Below are 27,733 nucleotides of genomic sequence, written 5' to 3'. Positions count from 1 at the left end.
ATTCCTATGCTCCCGAATTCCTACGTCCCCGAATCTCTACGTTCCCGAATTCTACGCCCCCGAATTCCTACGTCCCCAAATCTCTACGCCTCCGACTTCCTACGTCCCTGAATCTCTACGCCCCCGAATTCCCAACGTTCCTCCATCTCTACATCTCCCGAATCCCTACAACCCCGAACCCCTAATTTCCCAAATCCCTCTCCCCAAATTCCTACACCCCCGAAATCCCATATTTCCCAAATCCCCAAACCCCTAAATCTCCACTCTCTGAAACTTCCACAAATAATTTCCCAACTCCCCAAATTCCCAAAATTGCCTTCCCACCCAAATACCTAAATCCTCAAGCTAACACGAGTTCTCGAGTTGTTAAATTTTTGAAATTGCCGTGAGTCAGTGAATTGGTAACGGTGCTTATCACTGCAAGTGAAACGAAGGAAACGGGTCTGCGAGAATTGCTCGACCGAATTACCGGTCTCGTCCCGGTGAAGGGTGCTCGAAACGGAACACCGGAACGCAAAGAGACGCGCCCGGTGAATTTCAAGCGTTGCTTTCCGCGTTCTGAAAGCACTAGCCCCCTCGTGCCGGGCCACTTTAAGCTCTTCCGTGCCTCCTCTCCTTTCGAGTTCCGAAACGAGCCGAGACTCGCTCGTCATTCGACAAAACGCGCAGACACTGGTCAGCTGTGTCGACAGACACTGGAAAGCGGAGAACAAACGTGCGATACGCGTCAGGCTGGCCGGCTTACGTGAACGTTCTTCGTTCGCGTAATGAGAAGCAATCGTGGCGGAGGTCACCGTGGGTGGAGAACGAATTTCATGAAAAGTGTCGGATGAACGAACGCGAAGAGAAACGGGAATGTGCTGAAGAATGTGACAAATGCACGCTTCAAATAGTTTCGCATGGTTCTTCGGTTTTTTGTGGGTAGTGTAATTCTATGAAGAGGTGAAGTTTTCGAGCGAAATACCGGTACTGTGTAATTGTCGAATATAATTCAACGCGTGGACTGTTCACTTTTTATTTCAAGTTAGAAACGATATAATTTGCTGATACTAATGTAGGTTGTAATAATCTAGTTTTGGCGGATGAAAATTGTAAAATGTTCATGGTGCGAAATAGTATATGACGCATCAGGTGCGTCTTCAATTTCGTAATATACGTATGACGCACCCGGTGTGTCTTCAATTTCATAGTCTACATATGACGTACTCGGTGCGTTTTCAATTTCATAGTGTACATATGACGCACCCCGTGCGTCTTCAATTTCATAGTGTATGTATGACACACCCAGTGCGTCTTCAATTTCATAGTGTACGTATGACGCACCCCGTGCGTCTTCAATTTCATAGTGTACGTATGACGCACCCCGTGCGTCTTCAATTTCATAGTGTACGTATGACGCACCCCGTGCGTCTTCAATTTCATAGTGTACGTATGACGCACCCAGTGTGTCATCAATTTCATAGTATACATGACGCACCCGGTGCGTCATCAATTTCATAGCATACATGACAAACTCGACGCGTCTTCAATTTCATAATGTACATGTGACGCACCCAGTGTGTCATCAGTTTCATAGTATACATGACGCACCTTATGCGTCATCCATTTCATACCATATATGATACAGTCGGTGCGTCTTCAATTTTACAATATATATATATGACGCACTCAGTGTGTCTTCAATTTTATAGTATATATATATATGACGCATCTGGTGTGTCATGAATTTCATAGGATATATATGACACACCCACTGCGTCATCAAATTTCATAGTATACATATGACGCATACGATGCGTTTTCATACAACAGACAACACCCGACATTGACAGATAATTTGTACGCACGCATTTTCGATTTCATCGAACAACGTAGGACGCAGATCGTGTATCACGTTACTGACTACTGTAGGACGCACATGGTATTTTATTAATTCTATTGAATAATGTAGGACACATGTGGTGCATTGTCGATTTACATTGCCTAATGTGAAACCTATAGATCAGTTCATATTTAGTGTAATATGCACGTGGTGTTCGTTTGTATTGCTTAATGTAAGACGCATAAGGTGCGTCGTTGATTGTATTCTGTAATGTAGGACGCATACGGTGCGTCGGCTATTTGTATTCCCTAAGACGAGACGTGTACAATGCGCTTATAATTTCCATTGAGAAATGTGAGACATGTACGACGCATCATCGGTTTGTGTTGTCTGATGTAGGACGCATACGGTGCGTCATCGAGTATTGTGTAACACATACCGTATATCACTAAGTCTATTGCTTAATATAAAATGCATGTAATACGGCATTAGTTATATTGTCTTATGTTAAACGCATAATGTGCGTCACTTAGGTATATTGACCAATATAAGACGCACATGGTGCGTCAATTGGAAACATTGTCTAATATAAGACGCATATAGTGCGTCAATTAGATAAATTGTTTAATATAAGACGCACGTAGTGCGTCAATTAGAAACATTGTCTAATATAAGACGCACGTAGTGCGTCAATTAGATACATTGCCTAATATAAGACGCACGTAGTGCGTCAATAAGATACATTCTTTAATATGACACACATAGTGCGTCAATTATATACATTGGCTAATATAAGACGCACATAGTGCGTCCATTAAATACATTGTCTAATATAAGACGCATATGGTGCGTCAATTACATACATTGTCTAATATAAGACGCACATAGTGCGTCCATTAAATACGTTGTCTAATATAAGACGCACATAGTGCGTCAATTACATACATTGTCTAATATAAAACGCAAATAGTGCGTCAATTACATATATTGTCTAATATAAGACGCACATAGTGCGTCAATTAGATACATTGTCTAATATAAGACGCACGTGGTGCGTCAATGAGATACATTGTTTAATATAAAACATATGCTGTACATCATAATTATATTGTCTAATACAAGACGCACATGTTGCGTCACATAGTTACATTGTCTAATGTAAGACGCACATGGTGCGTCCATTAAATACATTGTCTAATATAAGAGGCACATAGTGCGTGCATTAAATACATTGTCTAATATAAAACGCACATAGTGCGTCAATTACATACATTGTTTAATATAAGACGCACATAGTGCGTCCATTAAATACATTGTCTAATATAAGACGCACATAGTGCGTCAATTACATACATTGTTTAATATAAGACGCACGTAGTGCGTCAATGAGATACATCGTTTAATATAAAACGTATGCTGTACATCATATAATTATATTGTCTAATACAAGACGCACATGTTGCGTCACATAGTTACATTGTCTAATGTAAGACGCACATGGTGCGTCCATTAGATACATTGTTTAATATAAGACGCACATAGTAGGTCAATTAGATAGATTGTCTAATACAAGACGCACAAGGTGCGTCCATAAGGTAGACGCACCTTGTGCGTGTCAATTAGAAAGATATCCGTACCACTAAATATATTCCGCCACAGACGAAAGAAGAACACTAAAGAACTGTAAAGAAGGCTAAAGATAGGAATGTTTCTATAGGATACATTACGCCGTGGAGATCGTAGCACGCCCACGAGTGACGTCGAGAGCAGGGCCGGCGTATCGAGGCCGAGAATCGGGACTTTCGTCATTAGCTGGTGTTTCGGGACGATCGGTACGGAAATGCCATTCCGAACGGGAGAATATTAATGCGCTTATAAATAAACCGGAGGAAAAATCCAGCGAGTGGAGGTGGCGTCGCGACGCTTCTGCTCCGCGTCGCTTCGAATCGCAGCGTCCATCAGACGCAACACGCTTTAGTTCCGCTCCACCTGGCCGAGTATTTCGAGTATAGAACACGCGCTCGCACGGTTTCACGCTTTTCTTCGGGGACACGTGATTCCTTCGTGATACGAGAGAACAACCTTAATTCACTGGGATTCAATATACGGGAATTACTTCAATTAATTTTTAATGTGATCGGGAGTCTTCAGGTGTATAGTTTGTGGCTGTGGAAGTTTGGAGAACTTGAGGTGGTTGAACAAAGTGGATGTTCGATGAAGCTCCGTATAATTAGGGTTTTGTATGTTAGAGAAGTTAACTGGAGAACTGGTTAGGGGTTGTAGCTCGATACACGTTAAAAGATACAGCTTCATATTAACTCTTGGAAGATGAATATCCATAGCTAACACAGTACATATGATCACATTACAATATAATAATACTGTTGATGATCACTATCAATTTACATGAAATTGGAAATATATTTTCACCTGTACATGCACGCACAGTAAGAAGAATACATGAAAATACAGTACAGACTGGGTCAATAAACCCTAGAATTCAATTAACAAGTTAATGGAAACTGTGAAGGAACAACAAAAATGAAAGAATGAAGAACCAAAATGAAAGTTATCGAACAAGTAAGATGCAAACTCACGATACACGGAAATCGAGGTAATATTAAATTGACCTCCCAAGAAAAAGTAGAATGTAAACTAACCAAGAAAATCGTGGAAGTTTCACCGCACGTGCCTTCGAAGTTCAATAAACGCACCTAACACGTGAACAGCGACGAACGCTACAGCGCAAGAATCTTACAAAACTGTCCTCGCAGCGTTCCAAAAAAATTAACAAACAAACGTGACTTGATCGCAGAAATAATAAATGAAATGCCGAGTAATCGATGCAACGCCATTTCACGGTAAAATTTGTCATTGTCTCGAGTGTCTCGTTTTTCCGCTCTTATCTCAATGGGAGAACTAACAGCGTGCTTTTCATTGAAAACCCTTGACGGTTCGCTAAGATCTTAGGGTAACGAGGTCACAGAGAACTCACTCTTTCTGTCGGTGAATCGAATCCTAACATACCTCTTTCTGGCTGGCAAATATTTACAGAGAGCTTTCAGGAAATGAAGTTTTCGTAGTGTGCCTCTGATTTCTCGCGATTTCTGTTTTTGTTTCACGGTTGCCTGAAACAATACGCTACTTTTAAGTAACCATATTTTTCTTCCTTTTTTTCTACTTTTTATAAAACTCTGCGCAATCTGATATTTCGCTTTTGTATCAAATTCTTGACGCACCGGGTGTGTCATGTATACACAATCAAATTTATGACGCACCGGATGTGTCATATGTACACTATGAAATTGATGACGCACCGGGTATGTCATATATACATACTATGAAATCGATGACGCACCCTGTGCGTCATATAGACTATGAAATTGATGACGCACCGGGTGTGTCATATATACATTATAAAATTGATGACGCACCGGGTGTGTCATATATACATTATAAAATTGATGACGCACCGGGTGTGTCATATACATTATTAAATTGATGACGCACCGGGTGTGTCATATAGACATTATTAAATTGATGACGCACCGGGTGTGTCATATGTATACTATGAAATTGATGACGCACCGGGTGTGTCATATATACATTATTAAATTGATGACGCACCGGGTGTGTCATATATACATTATAAAATTGATGACGCACCGGGTGTGTCATATGTATACTATGAAATTGATGACGCACCGGGTGTGTCATGTATACATTATAAAATTGATGACGCACCGTGTGTGTCATATATACATTATAAAATTGATGACGCACCGGGTGTGTCATATATACATTATAAATCGATGACGCACCATGTGCGTCATATGTACAATACGAAGTTGAAGACGCACCGAGTACGTCATATGTATACTATGAAATTGATGACGCACCTGATGCGTCATATATGATATTTGTAGCAAGATGCATATGATAATACGAATTCTTGAAAATACATTTAAATGTACAGATTTAAACTTTCAAATTGTTATCTTGCATTTGAAAATTTATTTTTATGGTACCTCGTGTTTTCAGACCAAACGATTTCAGTTATCTGTTCTGTATCAATCTTTGAACCGCACATTTAATCTTTTAAATTACCTCGTTCTATTAATACAATAACGTGTAACATCAAATGAGTCGATACGTTTAATCATCAGATTTAATATTAACTACGTCGAGATAATTTATGACTCGACGTATTTGTATTAAACATCATTTGCATCGTGAAACATATCAAGTAACGAAACTTATTAAGCTTATCAGATATTAAAAATCTGTTTCCAGTGTTCATACAGAAGTCGTTGACATTGAAATCGTAATCGACGAGCAATGACTCTCCTAATAGCCAAGGGGCTTGACAAAATGAGAAAGGAATGATGAATTACGGCTAGACGCTTGTAATGACGAAAAAGAACATGCATGATCGTAAACGCGATCGCGTGTATTCGATCGAGAAGAGTTCGCGTTATCAAGCCGCTAGTTAATCACCGACGAGCGTGTTTATACCCATTACGCACGCTCGCTAATCAAAGTGACCAACTATATCCTCGTTATCACTGATGGTCTGGGTCAAGTTCGAGATTTATGAACAGGAGCTCAGATTCATTGATGATGATGCATTAATCTACTCTTCCACTTCTTTTTGATCCACCGTTGAAGTTCTGAATGAAGTTCTGAGGTAATAGATGAGGTTCAGCTTTAGATTGTGAGCTGAATATACAGATGAGATGTTAGATGAGATCTTGGAGTTCTAGATTAAGTTCTGAGGATCTAGGTAAGATCTTAGATGAGATTTTGAAGTTCTAGATTAAGTCTTAGGGTCTTAGATTAAGTGGCAAAGTTTTGAATGAAGTTCTGAGGTTCTGGATGAGGTTCTGAAGGTTTAGATTCAGTTCTGAGGTTATAGATAAGGTTTCAGATGGACTTCTGAGGTCCTAGATTAAGTTCTAAGACTCTAGGTTAAGTGCTATAGGCTTGAATGAAGTTCTGAGGTTCTAGATGAGGTTTTGAAGCTTTAGATTCAGTTCTGAGGTTCTAGATGAGGTTCTGTAGTTTTAGATTCAGTTCTGAAGTCCTAGATGAGGTTTCAGATGAGCTTCTGAAGTCTTAGATTAAGTTGTAAGGCTCTAGGTTAAGTGCTATAGGCTTGAATGAAGTTCTGAGGTTCTAGATGAGGTTTTGAAGCTTTAGATTCAGTTCTGAGGTTCTAGATGAAGTTCTGAAGTTTTAGATTCAGTTCTGAGGTCCTAGATGAGGTTTCAGATTAGCTTCTGAAGTTCTAGATTAAGTTCTAAGGCTCTAAGTTAAGTGTCCAAAGCTTTGAATGAAGTTCTGAGGTTCTAGATGAGGTTCTGAAGTTTTAGATTCAGTTCTGAGGTCCTAGATGAGGTTTCAGATAAGATCTTCAAATCCTAGATTTAGTCCCAAGATTCTAGATTGATTGCTGAAGTCCTAGATTAAGTCCTGAGATCCTACATGACATCTTAAAGTCCTAAATTAAGTCCTAAGATCCTACATGAGATTGCAGATGAGGTCCTGATATCCTACATTAAATCCTAAGGTCCTAGATTAAGTCCTAATTCCTAAATTAAGTCTTCAGATCCTCGATGAGATCTTGATGTTCCAAATTAAGTTCTAAGCTCTTAAATAAGATCTTAAACGAATTCCTGAAGTCCTAGAATAAGTCCTGATAGATAAGTCCTCCTAAATGAGATTCCAGATGAGGCTCCACGTCAGCTTCTGATCTTCCACCTAATCTCCCGAGCTCCATTTCTTCCCCTGTCAAACATTATTTCAGTATCAGTATTTTACCACACAAATCACTTAAATTTCTAATTTTAAATGTTAATTTCGTGTTACCAGCTAATCACTTGTAGTCACTTGTACCTGCTTCAGAAACACGCGGTGAACACGATGTTCGTGGCCGAAAGAATCGATATTTACGGGTTGTAGTGTTCCCGGTCGATTCCAATTATAAACAGCCGCCGGTGGACCGACTGGCAAACTCCCCGATAAATCTTGCTCGCTTTAGAAACTATTACGGATCCGCGTGGTCGTTTACGACCGAGCTTCGTGCAACGAGCGCAAACGTTTATTTGTTCCGAGGCGTACGTGAACAAGCGGTGTTCGTAACATCGTGTCTCTCCTCGCCGATGAGGAATTAATCCTGAATCCATAAATCTTCCTTCTATAGAGAGGATTGCTTTACTTCTTTGTCGTATTGGATACTCTTTTTGAATAACCTGAAACAATACCTTTTTTTATTTACCTGTGTACACTTAGGAATTTATGTATTTTTATGGGATTGTTACAAGGTTTAGTTCTTTGATGGGGCTTTTTTGATGTGTATTTTGAAGTAATGAATTTTGTGTATGTGTACATATGTACATGTATATGCACATGTTGTTTTATTGTTACACATGTACATACATATGTACATTCATATGTGTACGTATACAATATACATGCATATGTACATGTAAATATACATACAATACAACAATATGTATGCACATATTATTTCATTGTTACATATGTACATACATACATACAGACATACATACAGACATACATATGTATATACAATATGCATGTACATAACATGTAAGTATACATACATACAACTTGTATATACAAATATGAATATACAATATGTATATGTATATACAGTATGTACATATTATGTATACATATATATCTACAAGTTTATGTACACATACATACATGTGTTTAAGGATGACATTAAAGTGGTACATTTAAAATGTCCAACATTGAAAACAGAACAACAAATTTCATGACATAAAAGTATTATAAAACAGCACTTATGTTACATCAATTTGAAGCTTAAAGTCCATTAAAAATGTCTGCATAAACATTTTGTTATTATTTTTACTATAAAATGTCTGACAAACCTTCCATTACTATTCTTCATATAAAAACCTTGATTCTTAAATAACCTCTTATATTTTCCAATAATTAGTAAGTCTTTATTAAGAACATATATAAAGACTTTATGTAGTCATCTTCAGCAGGGTTCAAGCTTTAAATCCATGCATCACAAGAACAGTTTCCTGATACTTTTATGTCATCACTTTTCCAGCAACCTAAAGAAACAAACATAATCTGAAATAATTGCAGAACTCATAAGAACAAATAAAAATGTGAAAGATCAAACCCACAATGTTAAAGTAGCGAGTGCAAAACTTGTGCCACAATGTTGAAGAATTCGAAGCAAATTAATTCTGCGGATGCTTCCGTATCGCCCGCTTCCGGTCCAGCGAGTCCCTGCACGGATTCCACCCCGAAGCCAAGAAAGAAGCTGTCGTTCAAGGAACCTGAAATATTGAGCTATCTGAAATTGAGGAAACCCTTTGGGAAACCGAAACCACCGCCCCTGCAACTGGCTCGATCGACCAGCAGCGTTGATTTCAGTTTCGACGAGAACCCCTTCGAGGAGGAGAACGATGACCTCGAAGAACTCGAGGTATAAAGGGGCCACTATGTGTATCGCAGAAATAACATAGTGTATGGGGTGTACGTTCCCTGACACTTGATTGGACAGTGGTAAAATTGCTCCCCTATGGAGGGTGAAATAAATTACACACCTCTTGTATTACCACTTTTGTATATACCATTAGCACGTTTGGTATAACTTTGTTAAAGATTGGTTTGTTTGAATAACTTTTAGATGAGGCGATGGGGTTTAATGGCTATTGTGTAATACATTCATAAGATACGAATCTTGTACACGATGTAGATTTTTATGTTGAAGGTGTTATATGTGGGGTGAGACAGGACAGGTGGTCGCGTGCAATTTATTGACAGATATCCCTTAGGGGAAGTGCAAAGGTAGAAGTGTCTTGCACCTTATTTATGCATAATGTAGCTAACTATTTATTTATGAGTGAAGACAGGAATTTTCCTTAGCTTTTTCTTCATTTTCTGTTGCAAATGTTTCTGAATTTTTAGATGTACTTTTCAAGTTTCAATATTGCTCAATTTTAGAGTTGTAAATTTACATTTGCAGATTTTTATGTTTACCAATTTTGTATTGTTAAGTTTCTGTATTTATTAGTTTCTACATTTCTGAATTTGCAAGTCTTCAAGTTTCTAAATTTTCAACTTCTGCATTCTCAAATTCCCAAAAATTTCTATTTCCAACTCCCCTATTACCATATTCCCAAATTTCCTATTCTCAGATTTATAAATTTGCAAATTTTCACCTTTCTGAATTCCCAAATCCACTGATACTTAAATTTCCAACCTCCTTTTCTAAATTTCCAAGCTCCCAAATTTCTAAATTCCCAAGTTCCCTCATTTCCAACTCCTGCATTCTCAAATTCCCAAAACCCCCTACTTCCAACTCCCCTATCATTAAATCCTTAAATCTCCTACACTCAGCTCTCTAAATTTCCAAATTTCCATCTTCTTGAATCCTCAAATCCACTGACACCTTACTTTCCAACCTCCTTTTCTAAATTTCCAAGCTCCCAAATTTCTAAATTCTCAAGTTCCCACATTTCCAACTCCTGCATTCTCAAATTTCCAAAACCCCCTACTTCCAACTCCCCTATCATCAAATCCCTAAATCTCCTACTCTCAGCTCTCTAAATTTCCAAATTTCCATCCTCCTGAATTCTCAAATCCAAATCTTCCTAAATTTCCAAGTCCCCAAATTTCCAAATCCCTACATCCATAAATCCTCATTTTCTCATCTTACAATATCCAAATCCTAAGTCTTAAATCCCAAGTCTGTTATATCCCACATTACATTAATCTGCGCCATAAAATTTTCTGCACCCAGTGGTACCATCTGTCCTGTCTTGTGTAACGCCGGTAGCAAACGCGTTTTACAATTGAAAGAGCAATACGCTTAATTCGTTTGTAGCAAGTAAATCGCGTATAATTCTTGGAACGATCGTGTGGGTGGGTAACGTGGGTGGCAGGGTTGAGATTTTGTAGTCGTTTAACGAGAATGGTGGAGCTCGAATGGTGATTTCGGTGCTTGAAGCTGAACGTTTGATTATTTTGAATACATCTACCGTTTGAATACTTGGAAACTCTGTTATTAGAATTTTCTTAGGATGCCTCTGGGTCTTCAATATTAAACCTGAAAACAAAAAATCATTTTTATTTGTTAAGAACATTTTATCTTGGTACGTTCGAAGTTTGACGAATATCTAATAATTTATCTAGTTTTTAATTTTTAATTTTAATTTAATTTTTCTAGTTTTTGTATAGTAATCATTTATTGAGGGAGAATGGGATAATGATACTATTATTATTATTAATTTTACTAAAAGAAATGAATGTGAAAGATCAGATTTATCTTCATAATAATAGCTTAATAATTAGTTTGTAAAAATTAACTTGAGTAAACTTATAAAAGTTGCTACAAATACTTGTAACAATTATTTGCAAATTTTATGATAATTATTTCTTAAGCAATCATTATCTCATTTCCCTTAAATTCAAATTTTGTATATACACTTACACCGGTACGTTCAATTGAAAAAAAGAGTTGGATTTCGTTAGAGTCAAGCGATGAGGGTGGTCAGAACGGTAGGACAAGCTTTCGAGGTGTGCCATAAATTAAGTATAAACAACGCCACGGAAGACCGGGACAGAGGAGACAAAGAACGGGAGAGGGATCACGGTGAGAATCATCGTGACGTTTACGAGGACCAAGACGAAATACCGAACGACCAGTCGCAGCCGTCGCCGTCTTCTGTGCACAAAGGTTTAGTACCTAGCTTCTCTGTTACACGACTATTATATTGCACAGTGTCGTTAACCTCTTTGAAATCCTGCGGACTTGTGGTAGAAATTCTTGGCACCTCCATGTTCCATAAATTTCCTACAAAATTTTCTCTTTAATCTTTGCTGTGTTATATAATGCTTGAAATATTACATATTCTTACCTTCTTAATATACAGAAAGTATACAAGGCTGTACTTAAAATACATCTAAAATTAAAGCTGAATAGGGGTTGTGTAGATAGCAATTCTTCAAAATGGCTTCTTTGTTAATATACCTCTTTGTTAATATATTTCAAATTAAAGCTGAACAGTGGTTGCATAGATAACAATTCTTCACATGGCTTCTTTGTTAATATACCTCAATTAATCAACCTCAGTTAATATACCTCTTTGTTAATATATCTCAAATTAAAGCTGAACAGTGGTTGCATAGATAACAATTCTTCACATGGCTTCTTTGTTAATATACCTCAATTAATCAACCTCAGTTAATATACCTCTTTGTTAATATACCTCAAATTAAAGCTGAACAGTGGTTGCATAGATAACAATTCTTCACATGACTTCTTTGTTAATATACCTCAATTAATCAACCTCAGTTAATATACCTCTTTGTTAATATATCTCAAATTAAAGCTGAACAGTGGTTGCATAGATAACAATTCTTCACATGACTTCTTTGTTAATATACCTCAATTAATCAACCTCAGTTAATATACCTCTTTGTTAATATATCTCAAATTAAAGCTGAACAGTGGTTGCATAGATAACAATTCTTCACATGGCTTCTTTGTTAATATACCTCAATTAATTAACCTCAGTTAATATACCTCTTTGTTAATATATCTCAAATTAAAACTGAACAGTGGTTGCATAGATAACAATTCTTCACATGACTTCTTTGTTAATATACCTCAAGGTCATTGAAGTCTGCAGTGTTCTTTTCTATACATATAATTATCCAGAAAATAATTTAATATATGTATAAGAGAATTAAGTGGAACATCCTGTATGACATTTTAAAATATGTTTCAGATATATCGTTGTTAGGTGATACGGAAGATTCGGTGCCTGAACAGACAACCGTTCCATGTCTCCTCAGGTCACATGAGGTTCCAGCGACCACCGCGTCTACCTCGCCGATTAGACAATCGCCATCGGTAAAATTATTTAAATTATATTAAACGAAATGTCTCATAGAAATCTATCCATGTCTCTGTAGTTGTATCAAGTGTATCCTATATTTTTGTATAGTTCAATCCTTTCAGGCCTCAGATTTCAAATATCTATAAATCTGCAGTATCTCTATATCTTCACTTAAGAATTATGTACACCGTGACATGAATTTATGGACAAAATGTTGTAGGGCATGGTGACCTCCGATTGTGGAGGATTACTGGTAGGAGGAGAGTTAACTGCTTTGAAGCATGAGATTCAGCTGTTGCGAGAACGATTAGAGCAACAGAGCCAACAAACCAGAGCCGCCGTTGCCCATGCGCGACTTCTTCAGGATCAGCTTGCGGCTGAAACGGCAGCCCGCGTCGAAGCTCAAGTAAGTCGTGATACTTGTCATTTTGATTATAGATATCCACATCTTACATCAATATAAATCTTGGAGACATCTGCAAATTAAGTTCATTGGTTACAAATTCTAAATAATGAGCTAGATAGATACTAATATACCAGTTATCATTATTGAACTTATGTCTACCAACAGGTGTATATAGATAACCAAATAAACCTAACCTAACCTAATCAAATACCTCTACTATATAAAGTAGATAAGTATAAGTTTAAGTATTATAATTAGTATATAGTACCATGTAGTTTAAGATCTATAAGTACTATATAAGTATAAGTCTCCATAATTACTAATACTAATACTATCTCCTTATCCTTCTTCACAGACCAGGACACACCAACTGCTGATGCAAAACAAGGAACTACTGGAACACATAGGTGCACTGGTTGGTCATCTACGAGAACAAGAACGCATCTCCAGCAGCCATGTCAGCTCACAGTCTCAAATGCCTGGCACAGCAACGATGCAGCAAACCACCACCGTTCCTGACTTGTCGAACCTCGGCCAGGTAACGCTCTATCGAATACCATGACACGAGTGTTCACCAGCCAGCAAGCAGTATGCCTGGAAACATAGCATTTCAATTAACATTTTATATATTTTTTACGTTCCCCATGTTTTTGTACCACCTTTTGTAATATCACCATTTTTTATAAACTTCTTAATAAAATGATTTGTGTATGCACTTTTTATGTTTTGCATCCATCTTCGTTGAGTGAATTAAACTAATTGCAATGGTGTAACTAGGGTGGATACTATCAAAATATTAATTAAATAAAATTGAAGAACTTGGACCACCTAGTTACACCAGTGACTTACAATTGTTTTTGTCTAATACAGAATTTGATGTGACTGTGTATGCTCTCCGTTTGTTTTTACATTTGTTTCATTATCTGTGCAGGTTGATTGCGTATTTTGTTTGCAGACAAGACCCGACAAGCTTTCGTGTGCTCGAAAGTACTTGCCAATTTGAAATTCAAAATTCATTGAATAACGTGAGAATATTTCTTGTTCAACTATCGTGATTATGTGTCAAGTTCCTAGAATCGGTTAAGCTTTAAAATTTGTTAAGCAACTTCGTACACATAACGAGTTTGATGTAGGTTTCACGAAGAATTTTTAATCGTTCCGAGGAAACTATACCAGCGGTCAAACTCTGAAAACTCTATCGCTTATGAGTGACGTGTTGCGCTCTGAATTGGCCGACAGGAAGATAACTATTTAATGCTGTCATTAAACCTAAATCGCTAATCCAATAATCGTGCTAAGCGCCGGTGTGACGATGTTATGTAACAGGTCTTCGCACGGGACTTTGGACTTTGTGCTACCAACAAATGCTAGGTAACGTTGCCAATTTTAAACCACTATGCAGCATGTAACCAGGACCTCATTCTATAAGTTTAAGTTTCTTTATGTTCAAAATTCAAATTATAATAATTTGTTATATTAATCCTGTTTCATCTTTTTGAACTATGTCTTTTTCCATCTTTTGAATTATGTTGCCAAACATTTTCAGTTCAAGGCTCTTGGTATAAGGAGATAGCAAAGTTTGATAAATTCTCTGTAGTAACATAGTTTGAATATTACTGATTCAGATTCTCCCACGTAACGCATACTTGAAGTGCACGATCTCGCATACTTTCAAGTTTCTAATATTAATTATGTGTCTACAGTGTCAGCGAACAGGCGGACAAAGTTCACCGTGGGAACTGGATCCACCTTCTCCATATTGCCCTTACGCACCAGACTCGCTGTATCCTGGGAACCTGAACACAATAGGAATTCAAGGAAACAGTACGGCGGATCAACTGCAGTTTCAGACGCAGCTTCTGGAGAGACTGCATAATATAAGTCCATATCAGCCTCAGAGGTCGCCGTACAATACGCCTTCTCCTTATGCGATGGGTCCCAACCTTCTTCTGCCTCCTAGTAGTAGACCATCTGTAAGTATATTTATGATTAAATTCTCTCCTACGTATTACTCCATTTTACCTTATATTACTCATACTTTATCTTACTTATAAGGTACTAAAGCCCTTCTCTTTAACTTACAGAATTCGGCTCAACTGTCTCCAAACTCCATGTCGCTAAGAGTCTCTCAACCCAACAGTTTCTCGTCGTCTCCTGTAATGACGCATAAAGTAGATAACTACTGCGTAAATCTGGATGGTATAGACTCAAAGTCAACGTTCATAAAGCCTCTACCATGTTCCGGTGAGAAGAACAATACTCACCTGGCCCAGGAAGCAAAGGGTAAGCAGGATCGAATGAACCTACATGATGAAATACCACCAATCGTGCTGGATCCTCCACCTCAGGGTAAACGTTCGGAAGTTACGGCTAAGAAAGCGCAGGCTAAAGAGAATTCGAACGGGCAGGGAACGAATAATAAGAGCCAACTGAAGCAGAAGAATCTGGCAACTATTTTGAGAACATCTGGACCACCTCCGTCGCGGACTACCAGCGCGCGTTTGCCTTCGAGGAGTGATCTGATGTCTGAGGTGCAAAGGACTACGTGGGCACGTCACACGACCAAGTGAAGAGACCTGCAAATAGATTTTCAAAATCTGAATATTCTTGACAGATGGTTTCTTAAATTTTATACTATTGAGTTAAACTTTGGGACTATATAATTTCTAAGACCTGATATAGTTTGTTATAAAATTAATTAAAATATTGTAGGCGAGATGAAATATTGTCGGTGCTATATTTTCTTCATTTTGAGTTAATGGAATGATTGGTAATCAGTATGTCTTTGGTTATCAGAATAGATGGTTAATTTTTAGACAATTTTTGAATATGTACGAGTTTTTATTTAGTGAATGAAGAAACTTTTTAAGTGTCTATATTGTTATTGAATAGTAAAGCGAATTGTAAAATATTTAGTATCTTTTAAACTGGCGATCTCGTGCCAAAGTAGAGCTATTTTAAATATACTTCTGAATTGAGAAACTTGTGATCAACGTGTGACCAATGATTGTATATAAAAATGTGTTATTCTTGTACATACTAAATTTCAATTATTTTACATGACAAACGATTGTGTCGTTATAAAAACAAAGATACAACTTTTAGACTAGTCTCTGTAAGTTTTATTCAATGTTTTTTATGATCTTAAAACAAGGAAGAGAACCTTTCATATACAATTTCAAGAACAAGTGTATTCAATTGGGAGAACAGATACAATCTTTGTATAAAATCTGTCAATCTCAAAAATTGTTCATAGAAAACATATTAAAGTTACAATTGAAACAAAGGCTAGAATAGCTGACATAAAAAATAGGATGTAAAATTAATGATGGTCTGTTCAAATATTAACATGACCTATAAATAAAATATTCTGTAAAAAAATTGTGTCTAATTGAATTTTACAATGAAGAACCATTTATAATGACGTTTTTGCGTTGGCGGGGTAGCCACCACTATTAATGGCGTGCAACCGAATGCGTGTTACTATATTATATCAGTCATAACGTAATCAAGTTACGAGGTTCATTATTCTGAATGTGCTCGTAGTTTTCTACCTTCCTATCAGTATATCGGTAGAGCGTGAAAAGACCAGAACAATTTAGCTCCATCTAAAGAGACTTTAAAAATTATTTAACTCCTTCGGTGTGAATTTTCAAATTTAATATAAATTTTCAAATTATCAAAATTGTAAATTGCAGAGATAAATGTAATAATACTGTTCATATTTTTATTATTAAACTGAGAGTGAATTGTAACAATTTTTCTCTGATTACGTGGAAATTGAAGAGGTGAAGAAAAAAGTGATTTCTGTGCAATTTCCGGCGGAGTCCCCGTAAAAAATTCAATCAGTTCATCGAAAAAAGATTTAATCGAATAGATAATTAAATGTAAAGTAGTGCTTTCTGTTGTGTTAAATGAAAAACATGAATGAAGAGACAGAACATAAATCTGAAGGAAAAGTATTTGGAATTTTGAAGTCGAGCGACACTGGACCTCAGTCCAAGGCGACAGTATTATTATCGCCTCAGAAGGTAACATTTATTTTTATTATAATTCATATATTATAAAAATGAAATATTGTAATAAAAAAATTTTAATTTAATCTAAGGTTTACATTTTATAATATAATTTTTAAAAACACTAGATCTATACAACAAACATTTAATTATAAAAAATTAGCTTTTCTACCAATTATCTGTAACTAAAACCTTATTTAACGCTAGCTGAATTAATGCTGATTACCTCGCAAAGGTAAAGCTCCTGTATTCCCAGTGGTTCCCTTATCTCCATTTTGTTACACGCTGCGATGACCTCATTTAGCACTGTTTTAACATTTTGCTTTCTAAAAAGTGCAAGCAGCTTCGTATAATTATTTCGTGTGCATTTAATCAGCAAATGTATAGACAACAAAAAGCATCGCGTGAGCAGCAAAAACTGTAACAGAGTTCGATTAGTTCCCAGAAAGTTTATTAATCACTGATACGCACCTAATGTTAATTAACGAATTATTCATACGAAACAACATTCCTCGTCTTCGATGAGTCATTTTTATTAACATGAAATTTCACTTTGTCTTTCGTTACATCAAAACATCGTCCATGGCCACTAAAAGAAAGATATAAAACCATGTTATTTTATTTGCACTATAAACTTAAATACCGCAATTTTTATTCAAACAAAACATGTTAAAGCATGATTCATATTTCAAAGGAGTGTTATAAAAATGAACGACAACGATTATGTTTCCGTGACTTTACAATCACGTTATAAGTTTCCTCTAAATGGACAACGCATTATGAGAGGGTGAAGGAGTGATTTTCGTGAGCTCCTAAAACTTGCGTGTAACACGAGTGTGGCCAGAGTTTGGAAGAAAAATGATTATACGAGGTGGGGTCTCGTGAAAAATGAGAGGTGTACGATGGCTCTTCAGGGTGCGGCACGTACACGACCTCGAGCTTCTAGTTCATCTACATCACTATGGTGTCAAACTTTCAAAACTAATAAAATAGACTTACTTGTATTTTGTTATACAGTATAACTATTATGGAATATTCTATCAACTTATTACAATTTGCTTTTTCAAGTAGAAAAATACAAGTAAATTTCTTTAAAGAGAAATACTAGTAATTCTAGATAACAAATTTTTACTTTTTCATTAAATTATTATCTTCTTCATTAAGTGTACAGAGTAAAATATATACACACTTCATTACTATTTATATTTTAATAAATATGGTTAGACATTTAACCTTAAAATTATACATGTATGTTCAAAATGACTACCATAAGTATCAAGGCCATTGTATAATATATTCAATATATTACCCATATGAACATGATATAAACTTTTAAAGTGTGTATATACTTCATTACAATAAATACACAATTTCCCTAAGTAAAAGATAACTATCAAGGCCATTGTATAATATATTCAATATATTACCTATATGAACATGATATGAACTTTTAAAGTGTGTATATACTTCATTACAATAAATACACAATTTCCCCAAGTAAAAGATAACTACCAAGGCCATTGTATAATACGAGGTGTGACACAAAAGTAACGAGACTAGGTCTGTAACTTGAAAAAACAATGGAATTAGCAGCAATTGTTTTTGTGGCATCATCCCACATACCTCCTCTATCCATGTTGCCAATTTCGATTGAGTCGGTCATACCATTTGGAAATATTGCGTTATTTAGTGAACACGTGCAACTGCATTCTGCCGGAAAAATGTCTAACGTAAAAACCGAACAGCGAATAAACATCAAGTTTCTTGTAAAATTTGTTGAAATCTATTGTAACATGTGATGAGACATGTATTTTTACCTATGACTCACAAAGTAAGCGCCAGTCGATGCAATGGAAGTCTTCAGGATCCCCAAAATCCAAAAAAGAACGCATGTCAAAATCAAAATTCGACATTAATGGAATTGTAATGATTGAGTGGTTTCCCAGTGGTCAGACCTTTAACTAACACTATTACATTGAAATACTAAAAAGACTTCGTGAAAAAATTAGGAAAAAAAGGCCACAGTTGTGAAGCGATGGATGGCTGTTGCTCCGGGACAAAGCACACGCTCACACGGCACTATCTGTCAAGCAGTTTCTGACCAGCAAAATTATTATTGTGATAGGGAATCCTCCTTATTCGCCTGATTTGGCTTCATGCGACTTTTTTTATTTCCTAAAGTTAAATTTTGCTTAAAGGGAACCCATTTCACCTCAGTTGAAGAGGTTCAGGCAAAAACGGAGAATCGTCCGAAAGGACTTCCAAAAACCTCGTTCCAGAATTGTTAACAGCAATAGCAGCGCCGAATGCATAAGTGTGTGAATGCTGAAGGGGACTACTTTGAAGGTGATAATGTCACGGAGAACTGATTCTGTAGGTACAATGATTTATTGGACTAGTCTCGTTACTTTTGTGTCACACCTCGTATATTCAATATATTACCCATATGAACATGATATAAACTTTTAAAATGTGTATGTATTTCATTACAATAAATATACAATTTCCCCAAGTAAAAGATAACTACCAAGGCCATTGTATAATATATTCAATACATTACCCATATGAACATGATATGAACTTTTAAAGTGTGTATATACTTCATTACAATAAATACACAATTTCCCCAAGTAAAAGATAACTACCAAGGCCATTGTATAATATATTCAATATATTACCCATATGAACATGATATGAACGTTTAAAGTATGTATATATACTTCATTACAATAAACCTATAATTTCCCAAAGTAAAAGATACCTATTGCCATAAACTGAATCTATGTTACATCAACCAAGCAACAATATTTTCTCCAGTTAAATTAAACCATCACTCTAACGCCGTGTAAGTTACACGGTAAGAAAACGATCGGATCGTAAAGCGAGGTATCCATTTACCGCGTGATATACGAGCTTTCGTGATTTCAAAGATTTGTGTCGTCCACGAAAACACGATGTCTCTGATATCGAGTGAAACAACCATTAAAACGAGCTTCGTACAGGCGCGGTTTTACTAGGGGACGACCATCGGACCTTGTTCTCTATCGACATGATAACAGTTGCTTCCAATCCATCGACGTTGATTCTTCAGATTCTTATTGTCAGTGTCTTTTTACGATGCATTTAATCATTATTAATCTTCATTAAATGTGTTCGAGTTCTTCATTTAGCTTTGCAATCTTTCTTCTTGTAAAAGGTAGGTGCAGCTTTCTTGTGTTAGCAATAATTTCTTTTACATCTTCTTCTTTTAGTACATATAGAAGACATGTTGCATCTTCTTCTTTTATTAGTACATATAAAAGACATCTTACATCTTCTTTTCTAATACATCAATTGTCTCTGACAATTTTCATTATTTATAATCATTGAAGTCCTCTTCAACTGATACCTGAAAACAGATTTAACTTAACAAAAGAAGAGATGGTTCTACTAATTGCTATTCTATTAATGTCAAGTAAATTAGATTTGTTTGAAATAATATCACCAGCAAAACATCTGTCTATGAAACTGAATTGACAGACTACAAAAACCAATGCTGAACTCTCTTTTAAAGCTCATTTTATTTTCTGAGTACAAAGAAGAATTACCTCTATCTATTACACATTGATCAATAACCATCTTCCATAAAAGACAGACACTGTTCCAGAGGTTCAGTATTCAATAAAAATGGCACCACTGAAATTAAGTCCAGCCTTCTCGTTCCATGTAGCGTGACGATGGATGATGTACGAGGAAAATTCATGCACCTAATTGACTGGCTTCACCTTGTGCTGTAGGTGGAACCTTCTTCCCCACAACCGTCGGTCGACCGACTGTCAGTTACTTTTGCCGGTGTTGAAGACAACCTTCAGGATAATCAGAAGGATATTCCAAAAAGTTTGCAGCAGACGGAAAGCAGAGTCGACGTCAAGAACGCTTCTAATATGCAAAGAATATCTATAGCTGGTTTGTATTATAGTTCATTGTTATTGGACAATGCTCTCTGAGTACAATAGCTTGAACTTTTTTGTAGAGAAGAATAAAATGTTCTTTGTTGGAGGTTGATTAAATGTTCTTTGGTTGAGGTTCATTAAATGTTCCTCATTTGAAATTCATTAAATGTTTTTTTGAACCTAAACGCTTTTCTTTCAAGTTTGACCAAATGTTCTTGGAATTAGATTGAAATAACTTTTGGGTGAATTTCAGAGGAGGAAGCGGATGAAGATGATTATTCAGCGTCAGCTTGTGCGATCATGCAGCGACGGAGTTCAAGTCGACGGCAAAGTAGACGAAAACGTCGACCGTCGTCACCTTTCAGCGTCGAAGCTGAAGCTTCTCTTCGGAGAAGGTCGTCCATTTACACCGTCAGCTCTGGAGAGTTAGTATTATATGGAGAGTCAACTTAATAGTCAATATTTTAGTAACAGTATACTATAGCATCCTAATATTTTTTAATACTCTGCCTCAATATTCAAAGCTCTTCAATGTTGAGATACTCTTCAGTATAATTAAATATTTCTCAGTGCTCTTAAATATTTTATCTGTTCAATATTCCTTAATTTTATCAGAAGATATTGAAACATGTATTTATAAATAATGTCTCTATTACAAAGAACTGCAATCTCCATGGAAGAAAGCGGAAGCCAGGAACTAATATTTGAGAAGCTGAAGCTGCACAAAGAAGTTTTGAGCGGAGTCAAACAGCAACCATGGCCTCTTCGTCGAAAAATCAAACTGGTACGACAAGCGAAGTCGTACGTGAGGAGGCACGAAGGTGTTCTTCAGGAAAGGCTGGCCCAAACTCGGAGCACCAAAGACGCCATTGCGCGCATTTCATTATTCATCACAAAGGCAAGAATTATACACATAATGATTCACAGGAAACCTGAAAGTATAATGTGTTGTGAATTGAATCATTCTAAACATTAACCCTAACATAATACTTGATATATAAGTGATATTATAACTAAATTATGTTTTTCTGGTTTAATCACAGAAATGGCAATACTGTCGAAGAGAGATAGTAAATCTTCAAACATGGTTGATCCCCTGGGAACTTCGAATCAAGGAGATCGAGTCACATTTTGGTTCCGCGGTGGCTTCGTATTTCACATTTCTTCGTTGGTTGTTTTGGATCAATCTTGTTATGGCGGTCATTATAGTAACTTTCGTGGCTATTCCAGAGGTAGAACAAATTATTATCTTCGTTATGATTCTACAGAATTAATATCATAGTCAGCATAGTGATCACTTTGTCAAAATAAAAGTGCAAGAAGTAAAGAGAGTCACATGTTTATCTTCTTTTATATTCTTCATTTATCTTGTATTTCTTTTTATATCTTTTTCATCCTTTATTCTGATATAGTGATCACTTTGTCAAAATAAAAGTGCAAGAAGTAAAGAGAGTCACATGTTTACCTTCTTTTATATTCTTCATTTATCTTGTATTTCTTTTTATATCTTTTTCATCTTTTATTCTGATATAGTGATCACATTGTCAAAATAAGAGTGCAAGAAGTAAAGAGAGTCACATATTTATCTTCTTTTATATTCTTCATTTATCTTGTATTTCTTTTTATATCTTTTTCATCCTTTATTCTGATATAGTGATCACTTTGTCAAAATAAGAGTGCAAGAAGTAAAGAGAGTCACATGTTTATCTTCTTTTATATTCTTCATTTATCTTGTATTTCTTTTTATATCTTTTTCATCCTTTATTCTGATATAGTGATCACATTGTCAAAATAAAAGTGCAAGAAGTAAAGAGAGTCACATATTTATCTTCTTTTATATTCTTCATTTATCTTGTATTTCTTTTTATATCTTTTTCATCCTTTATTCTGATATAGTGATCACATTGTCAAAATAAAAGTGCAAGAAGTAAAGAGAGTCACATATTTATCTTCTTTTATATTCTTTATTTGTATTGTATTTTTTTTTATATCCCTCTCTTCTTTTACTCCTATGCTAATATTTTCTTATAACAGATGTTAGCAGCAGATCCCGCAGCTGCCGGAGAAAGAAAAATCATGCTCAAAGAAGAAGAGATCAAATCAAAGCACCTGCTAACTCTATGGGAGTTCGAAGGGATTTTAAAGTACTCTCCTTTCTTCTACGGCTGGTACACTAATCAAGACTCTCGCAGCGGCTACAGATTGCCTTTGGCATACTTTGTCACGAACTTAGTCGTCTATGTCTACAGCTTCGTCGCCATACTGCGCAAGTAAATGATTCAACACATCTGAAACGCGAAGAAGAGATCTGAAACTGTACAATATTTACAGAATGGCAGAAAATTCTCGTTTAAGCAAACTCACGGAGAAGGAGGACGAGTACGTATTTTCATGGAAGCTTTTCACAGGATGGGATTTCATGATCGGTAATACGGAAACTGCGCATAATCGGATGGCCAGCATCGTCCTTGGATTCAAAGAAGCACTGTTGGAGGAGGCTGAAAAGGAAAAAGATGAAAGGAAGTGAGATTACATTGAAATACTGTGGAACTTTTTCTTATCGGAAGCATTTACTTTCAAATTATGGCGCAGGGTTAAACCCCTGACCCAGATCTACCTTAAATTCTGCTCTTAATGGATTCATTCTTTACATCCACAATTTTATAATTTCCTCAGGCTTATTCGTGTAACTTATTGTAATATATTTCAGTTGGAAAATTATATCCATGAGGATCTTCGTGAATGTTTCTGTAATCTTATTGCTGGTTTTATCCGCTTATGCCGTGGTAGAAGTGGTTGCTCGAAGCGCAGAGGAACTTGAACAGGCCAGTTGGTGGAGACAGAATGAGATTACCGTTGTGATGTCTCTGATCACGTATCTCTTTCCAACGTTTTTTGAGATATTAGGTTTGTTGGAGAACTATCATCCCAGAAAGCAGTTACGTTTACAACTTGCACGGTGAGTGGATCTTCTTTATTTATATTTGGAAACATGGAGATATGAGGATCCAGAAATCTAAGAATCTGAGGATCTAGGTATACATAAGAATTTAACCTAAGCATAATTAGGTTTAGCATAATTATGCAGCCGAAGCATTTTGTGTAATCAACCTTTACTTCTTCAACATTGTGATGCATTTGTTGCAGAATAATGGTCCTGAATTTATTGAATCTCTACTCCCTGATCTTTGCATTGTTTGGAAGAATAAATTCAATGGTTAGTGAACTATCTGTGACTGTATATTCACCACTGATCTCTGAGAGTATTTTTATTACAGAAAGAGGATCTGCGAGATCTTCAACCAACTATCAAGAACTGCTCTTACAAGCCAATAGCGTGCAGTGACGATATGGCAAATTCTCGAAAATTAGCAACCTTAGCTTCTCTGAGTTTAATTATGGTAGCGGGTAATGTTACTGGGATGCAGAATCAGAGTGAGATTTCTGAAACAAGTATGTCTTGAATATTTCTCAAACAATTTACAGTTTTTTTTCATGAGACAGCCTCTTTTTATTCATTCATGGAGTTTCATAGTTTTTATAGTTTTTACTGTTTCATAGCTTTTATAGTTTTCATAGTTTCATAGCTTTTATAGTTTTCATAGTTTCATAGCTTTTCTAGTTTTCATAGTTCTTATAGTTTTCATAGTTTCATAGCTTTTATAGGTTTCATAGTTTAATAGTTCTTATAGTTTTCATAGTTTCATAGCTTTTCTAGTTTTCATAGTTTCATAGTTTTTATAGTTTTCATAATTTCATAGTTTTTATAGTTTTCATAGTTTCATAGTTTTTATAGGTTTCATAGTTTAATAGTTCTTATAGTTTTCATAGTTTCATAGCTTTTATAGTTTTCATAGTTTCATAGTTTTTATAGTTTTCATAGTTTCATAGTTTTTATAGTTTTCATAGTTTCATAGTTTTTATAGTATGTAAAGTTTCACACTTCTTCTATTTTCATGGATAGAAACTTTATGTATTATGGAAACATCACAAATATATAACATCTCTTAAATTAGCGTTCCATTAATTTAGCACTGCCACCGTTCTTCCTGGTGCCGAACAATCTCTACTTGAATCCAATACTCGACGACAAATCACTGGAAGAGATATACAACGTCGGGGACTATCCACCCTTGGATTACATCTACGACAATTATGAACGAGAAGACATTAAAAATAAAACGTCAAATTCAACTGAAATTATCACTGAAACTTTTAATCTTACCTCAGACATGTTTCAACAAAATGATACTTTCAACACCACTGATGAGGAATTCATAACCTTCTCTTCCCATTCAACTGAAACCAGGATTCCATTTTTAGAAAATTCTACTTACAGTGAGAAGACATTTTACGAAACGAATGATACGAGTGAGGTAACTCGTGATTTCGGTACAATCATGGATACATCTACTGAATTAGATACATTCAGTACATTGACCATGTCTGATACGAGTACAGAATCAAGTGAAACCTCAGGATACTCTGAATCTATCAATGATACTATTTATGAGGTAACTACTGCTGATAGTTCCTCAGCCAGCAAATTGAGTACATTGACCATGTCTGATACAAGTACAGAATCAAGTGTAACCTCAGTATACACTGAATCTACCAATGATATTTATGAGATATCTACTACAGATAGTTCCTCAGCCAGCAAAAGAGTGATTCCCTTATCTGAGAATAATTATATTGTCAAGTGCTTTGAACAAGTATGCACAACGACAACTCAAAATACAAGTACGTAGAAGAAAATTTAGCACGTAGAAAGTGTAGATAACTTAGTTAATGTGTAGTTCATTTATAAAAAGCTGAAGATTAAACTCTGTTCTGTATCACAGCTGCTTCATCAAAATTATTAGACTTGAAGACTCGGAAGAAGCTTCGTAAATTATGCTGGGAGACGATGTTCGGTCAAGAACTAGCCAAGCTCACAGTTATGGATTTGGTAAATTTCCTAAGAACGTTGTCAATGTTCTCTTCATTTTAACATCATTGTTTCAGGTGCTTAGTGTAATGGCCACGCTCAGTATAGATTTTCTTCGCGCAGTCTTCGTGCGTTACATGAACAGCTTCTGGTGTTGGGACCTTGAAAAACAGTTTCCTCAGTATGGAGACTTCAAAATTGCTGAGAACATACTTCACCTGGTGAACAATCAAGGGATGATTTGGATGGGAATGTTCTTTAGCCCTGGTTTGATAGTTTTGAACTTATTGAAGCTTGGGATTCTTATGTACTTGAGGTCCTGGGCTGTCCTCACGTGCAACGTACCTCATGAAGTCATTTTTAGAGCTTCCAGGTAATAAATCATTTCATTCTTCTTTGAACAATTAATTCTTCATGATTACTTCATTACTTCATTCTACTGAAATTATTAATAACAATGAAAGTTACTATTACTTGTTTCAGGTCTAACAATTTTTATTTTGCCCTACTGTTAACAATGTTATTTCTATGCGTGTTACCTGTTGGCTATGCGATTGTTTGGGTGGAACCATCTTGGCATTGTGGACCATTTTCTGGTTACAAGAAAATTTATCATTTGGCTACAAAACAGCTCACGGATTCTCTTCCAGAGCCAATTCAGAGGTCACTATTTCTTTTAACATTTATTTGACATTGTATGATAGCGTTTTTCTTGCAGATGTCTGGATTACATTGCTTCACCCGGTATTGTAATTCCACTGATTGTTCTGATGACCCTTATTATTTATTATATGGTGTCATTGACTGGGTCGTTGAGAGAAGCCAATAATGATTTAAAGGTATCAGTTCTGATACTCAGTAATAACGTGAAAATATTGTCACACTATTTTTGTAAAACATGGTATTATTTTTTTAAAAGAACCTTGATTCCAATAAGTGATTCTTGAATCTTCATACTAAAATTTGCATTGTTATGACTTCACTCATTAACATGTCATAAAGATTTAGTGTCTGATTAACTATTACTTTTCTTTAAGATACAATTGCGTCACGAGCGCACAGAAGAGCGTCGTAAATTATTCAAGATAGTTAAGAAGAGAGAAGAACTAACCGATACGTCGTTTTTAAAATGGAAGAAAATGTTACCGGTCTTATCCAAAAGATCAACTAAAACTGATACTTCCAAAGGTATTCCACTAACATGATTTCATATGCAAAATGTGTTCTATAGAAAATCTTGATAATAGGTGAACCAGAAGTCTTGGTCACCATGGAGAATTCTGCTGAGGATGTGGACAGGAAACGTTCAATTTCAGAAGTTGTTGAATTGATGGACATGGGACAGGAAATACCACAGGATCACACACAGAATATTCCTGAAAATAGTAATACAAAAGGATCAAGTAACAGGTACAGAAACATATTTAATTTAATTATCAGTGTGTATGAGGAAGTAAAAAATGTGGAACATGAAACAACGTACCTAAATATTCACCTCTTATATAAATACTTGATATTTAAATATATTGTGGTTAATTATGTGAATAGGATGACAAAGGTTCTTCAGGACTCTCGGGAATCGCAGACCACCGACGCCATGATACCAGAGATCCGCATAAACGAGGCAGAAGGAAAGTCAGTGAGTTCTCAGTCGGTTTCTAAGGAAAATGCAAATCAGACAAAATAAAAAATATCAAAAAGAACATGATTACCA

General features: G+C 35.9%; 2 protein-coding genes and 2 long non-coding RNA genes across 9 annotated transcripts in view; 2 read left to right on the top strand and 2 right to left on the bottom strand.

The window, feature by feature from the left end:
- Positions 1–16,208, top strand: part of LOC100882661 (carboxyl-terminal PDZ ligand of neuronal nitric oxide synthase protein) — a 32,619-nt gene extending 16,411 nt beyond the window's left edge. For 2 of the 4 annotated variants that reach the window (XM_076529266.1, XM_076529267.1), the window contains exons 7-12: positions 11,366–11,570; positions 12,625–12,749; positions 12,956–13,141; positions 13,497–13,679; positions 14,845–15,114; positions 15,226–16,208. In XM_076529266.1, coding sequence (XP_076385381.1) covers positions 11,366–11,570; positions 12,625–12,749; positions 12,956–13,141; positions 13,497–13,679; positions 14,845–15,114; positions 15,226–15,711 — 1,455 coding nt within the window. In that variant the 3' untranslated portion in view covers positions 15,712–16,208. Of the gene's footprint in view, positions 1–9,044; positions 9,315–11,365; positions 11,571–12,624; positions 12,750–12,955; positions 13,142–13,496; positions 13,680–14,844; positions 15,115–15,225 lie in introns of those variants that run through there. The other 2 variants (XM_076529269.1, XM_076529268.1) reach the window with 2 other exon arrangements.
- Positions 5,963–13,562, bottom strand: LOC105662145 (uncharacterized). Of its 2 annotated transcripts, none has more exons than XR_013037412.1 (4): positions 13,462–13,562; positions 11,325–13,211; positions 8,743–10,940; positions 5,963–8,073 (listed from the first exon to the last, which is right to left on the bottom strand). It is a non-coding gene; the product is annotated as an uncharacterized LOC105662145 (long non-coding RNA). The 2 variants fall into 2 exon arrangements; XR_013037413.1 differs by lacking the exon at positions 13,462–13,562 and having other exon boundaries at positions 11,325–11,687; positions 11,752–12,626.
- Positions 16,209–16,344: 136 nt separating the features above from the next.
- LOC100876240 (transmembrane channel-like protein) lies at positions 16,345–27,722 on the top strand. 2 transcript variants are annotated; one of them, XM_003702111.3, is made up of 18 exons: positions 16,345–17,172; positions 20,934–21,102; positions 21,343–21,514; positions 21,750–21,987; positions 22,133–22,321; positions 23,124–23,359; positions 23,421–23,612; positions 23,800–24,048; positions 24,237–24,306; positions 24,368–24,542; positions 25,122–25,832; positions 25,934–26,040; positions 26,097–26,392; positions 26,503–26,682; positions 26,738–26,858; positions 27,057–27,207; positions 27,267–27,429; positions 27,568–27,722. In XM_003702111.3, the coding sequence occupies exons 1-18, from the start codon at positions 17,056–17,058 to the stop codon at positions 27,704–27,706; spliced, it is 3,675 nt and encodes a 1,224-aa protein (XP_003702159.3). In that variant the 5' UTR covers positions 16,345–17,055; the 3' UTR covers positions 27,707–27,722. The 2 variants fall into 2 exon arrangements, with proteins under 2 accessions (XP_003702159.3, XP_076385370.1); XM_076529255.1 differs by lacking the exon at positions 16,345–17,172 and adding an exon at positions 17,742–18,121.
- On the bottom strand, positions 17,169–20,940 carry LOC105662147 (uncharacterized). The gene is made up of 4 exons (XR_013037414.1): positions 20,745–20,940; positions 18,781–20,545; positions 17,629–17,746; positions 17,169–17,575 (listed from the first exon to the last, which is right to left on the bottom strand). It is a non-coding gene; the product is annotated as an uncharacterized LOC105662147 (long non-coding RNA).
- Positions 27,723–27,733: the final 11 nt, after the last annotated feature.

The sequence above is a fragment of the Megachile rotundata genome, chromosome 3 (genome assembly GCF_050947335.1).
Source record: "Megachile rotundata isolate GNS110a chromosome 3, iyMegRotu1, whole genome shotgun sequence".
In the NCBI taxonomy this organism is placed as follows: Eukaryota; Metazoa; Arthropoda; class Insecta; order Hymenoptera; family Megachilidae; genus Megachile; species Megachile rotundata.
This window is presented reverse-complemented; position numbering and strand designations above follow the sequence as displayed.

Coding starts and splice junctions, on each gene's coding strand:
- LOC100876240 (XM_003702111.3), top strand. CDS start 17,056: ATGAAAAACATGAATGAAGAGACAGAACATAAATCTGAAGGAAAAGTA. Junction 23,613..23,799: donor AAGGAAAAAGATGAAAGGAA/GTGAGATTACAT, acceptor AATATATTTCAG/TTGGAAAATTATATCCATGA. Junction 26,393..26,502: donor GTCATTTTTAGAGCTTCCAG/GTAATAAATCAT, acceptor TACTTGTTTCAG/GTCTAACAATTTTTATTTTG.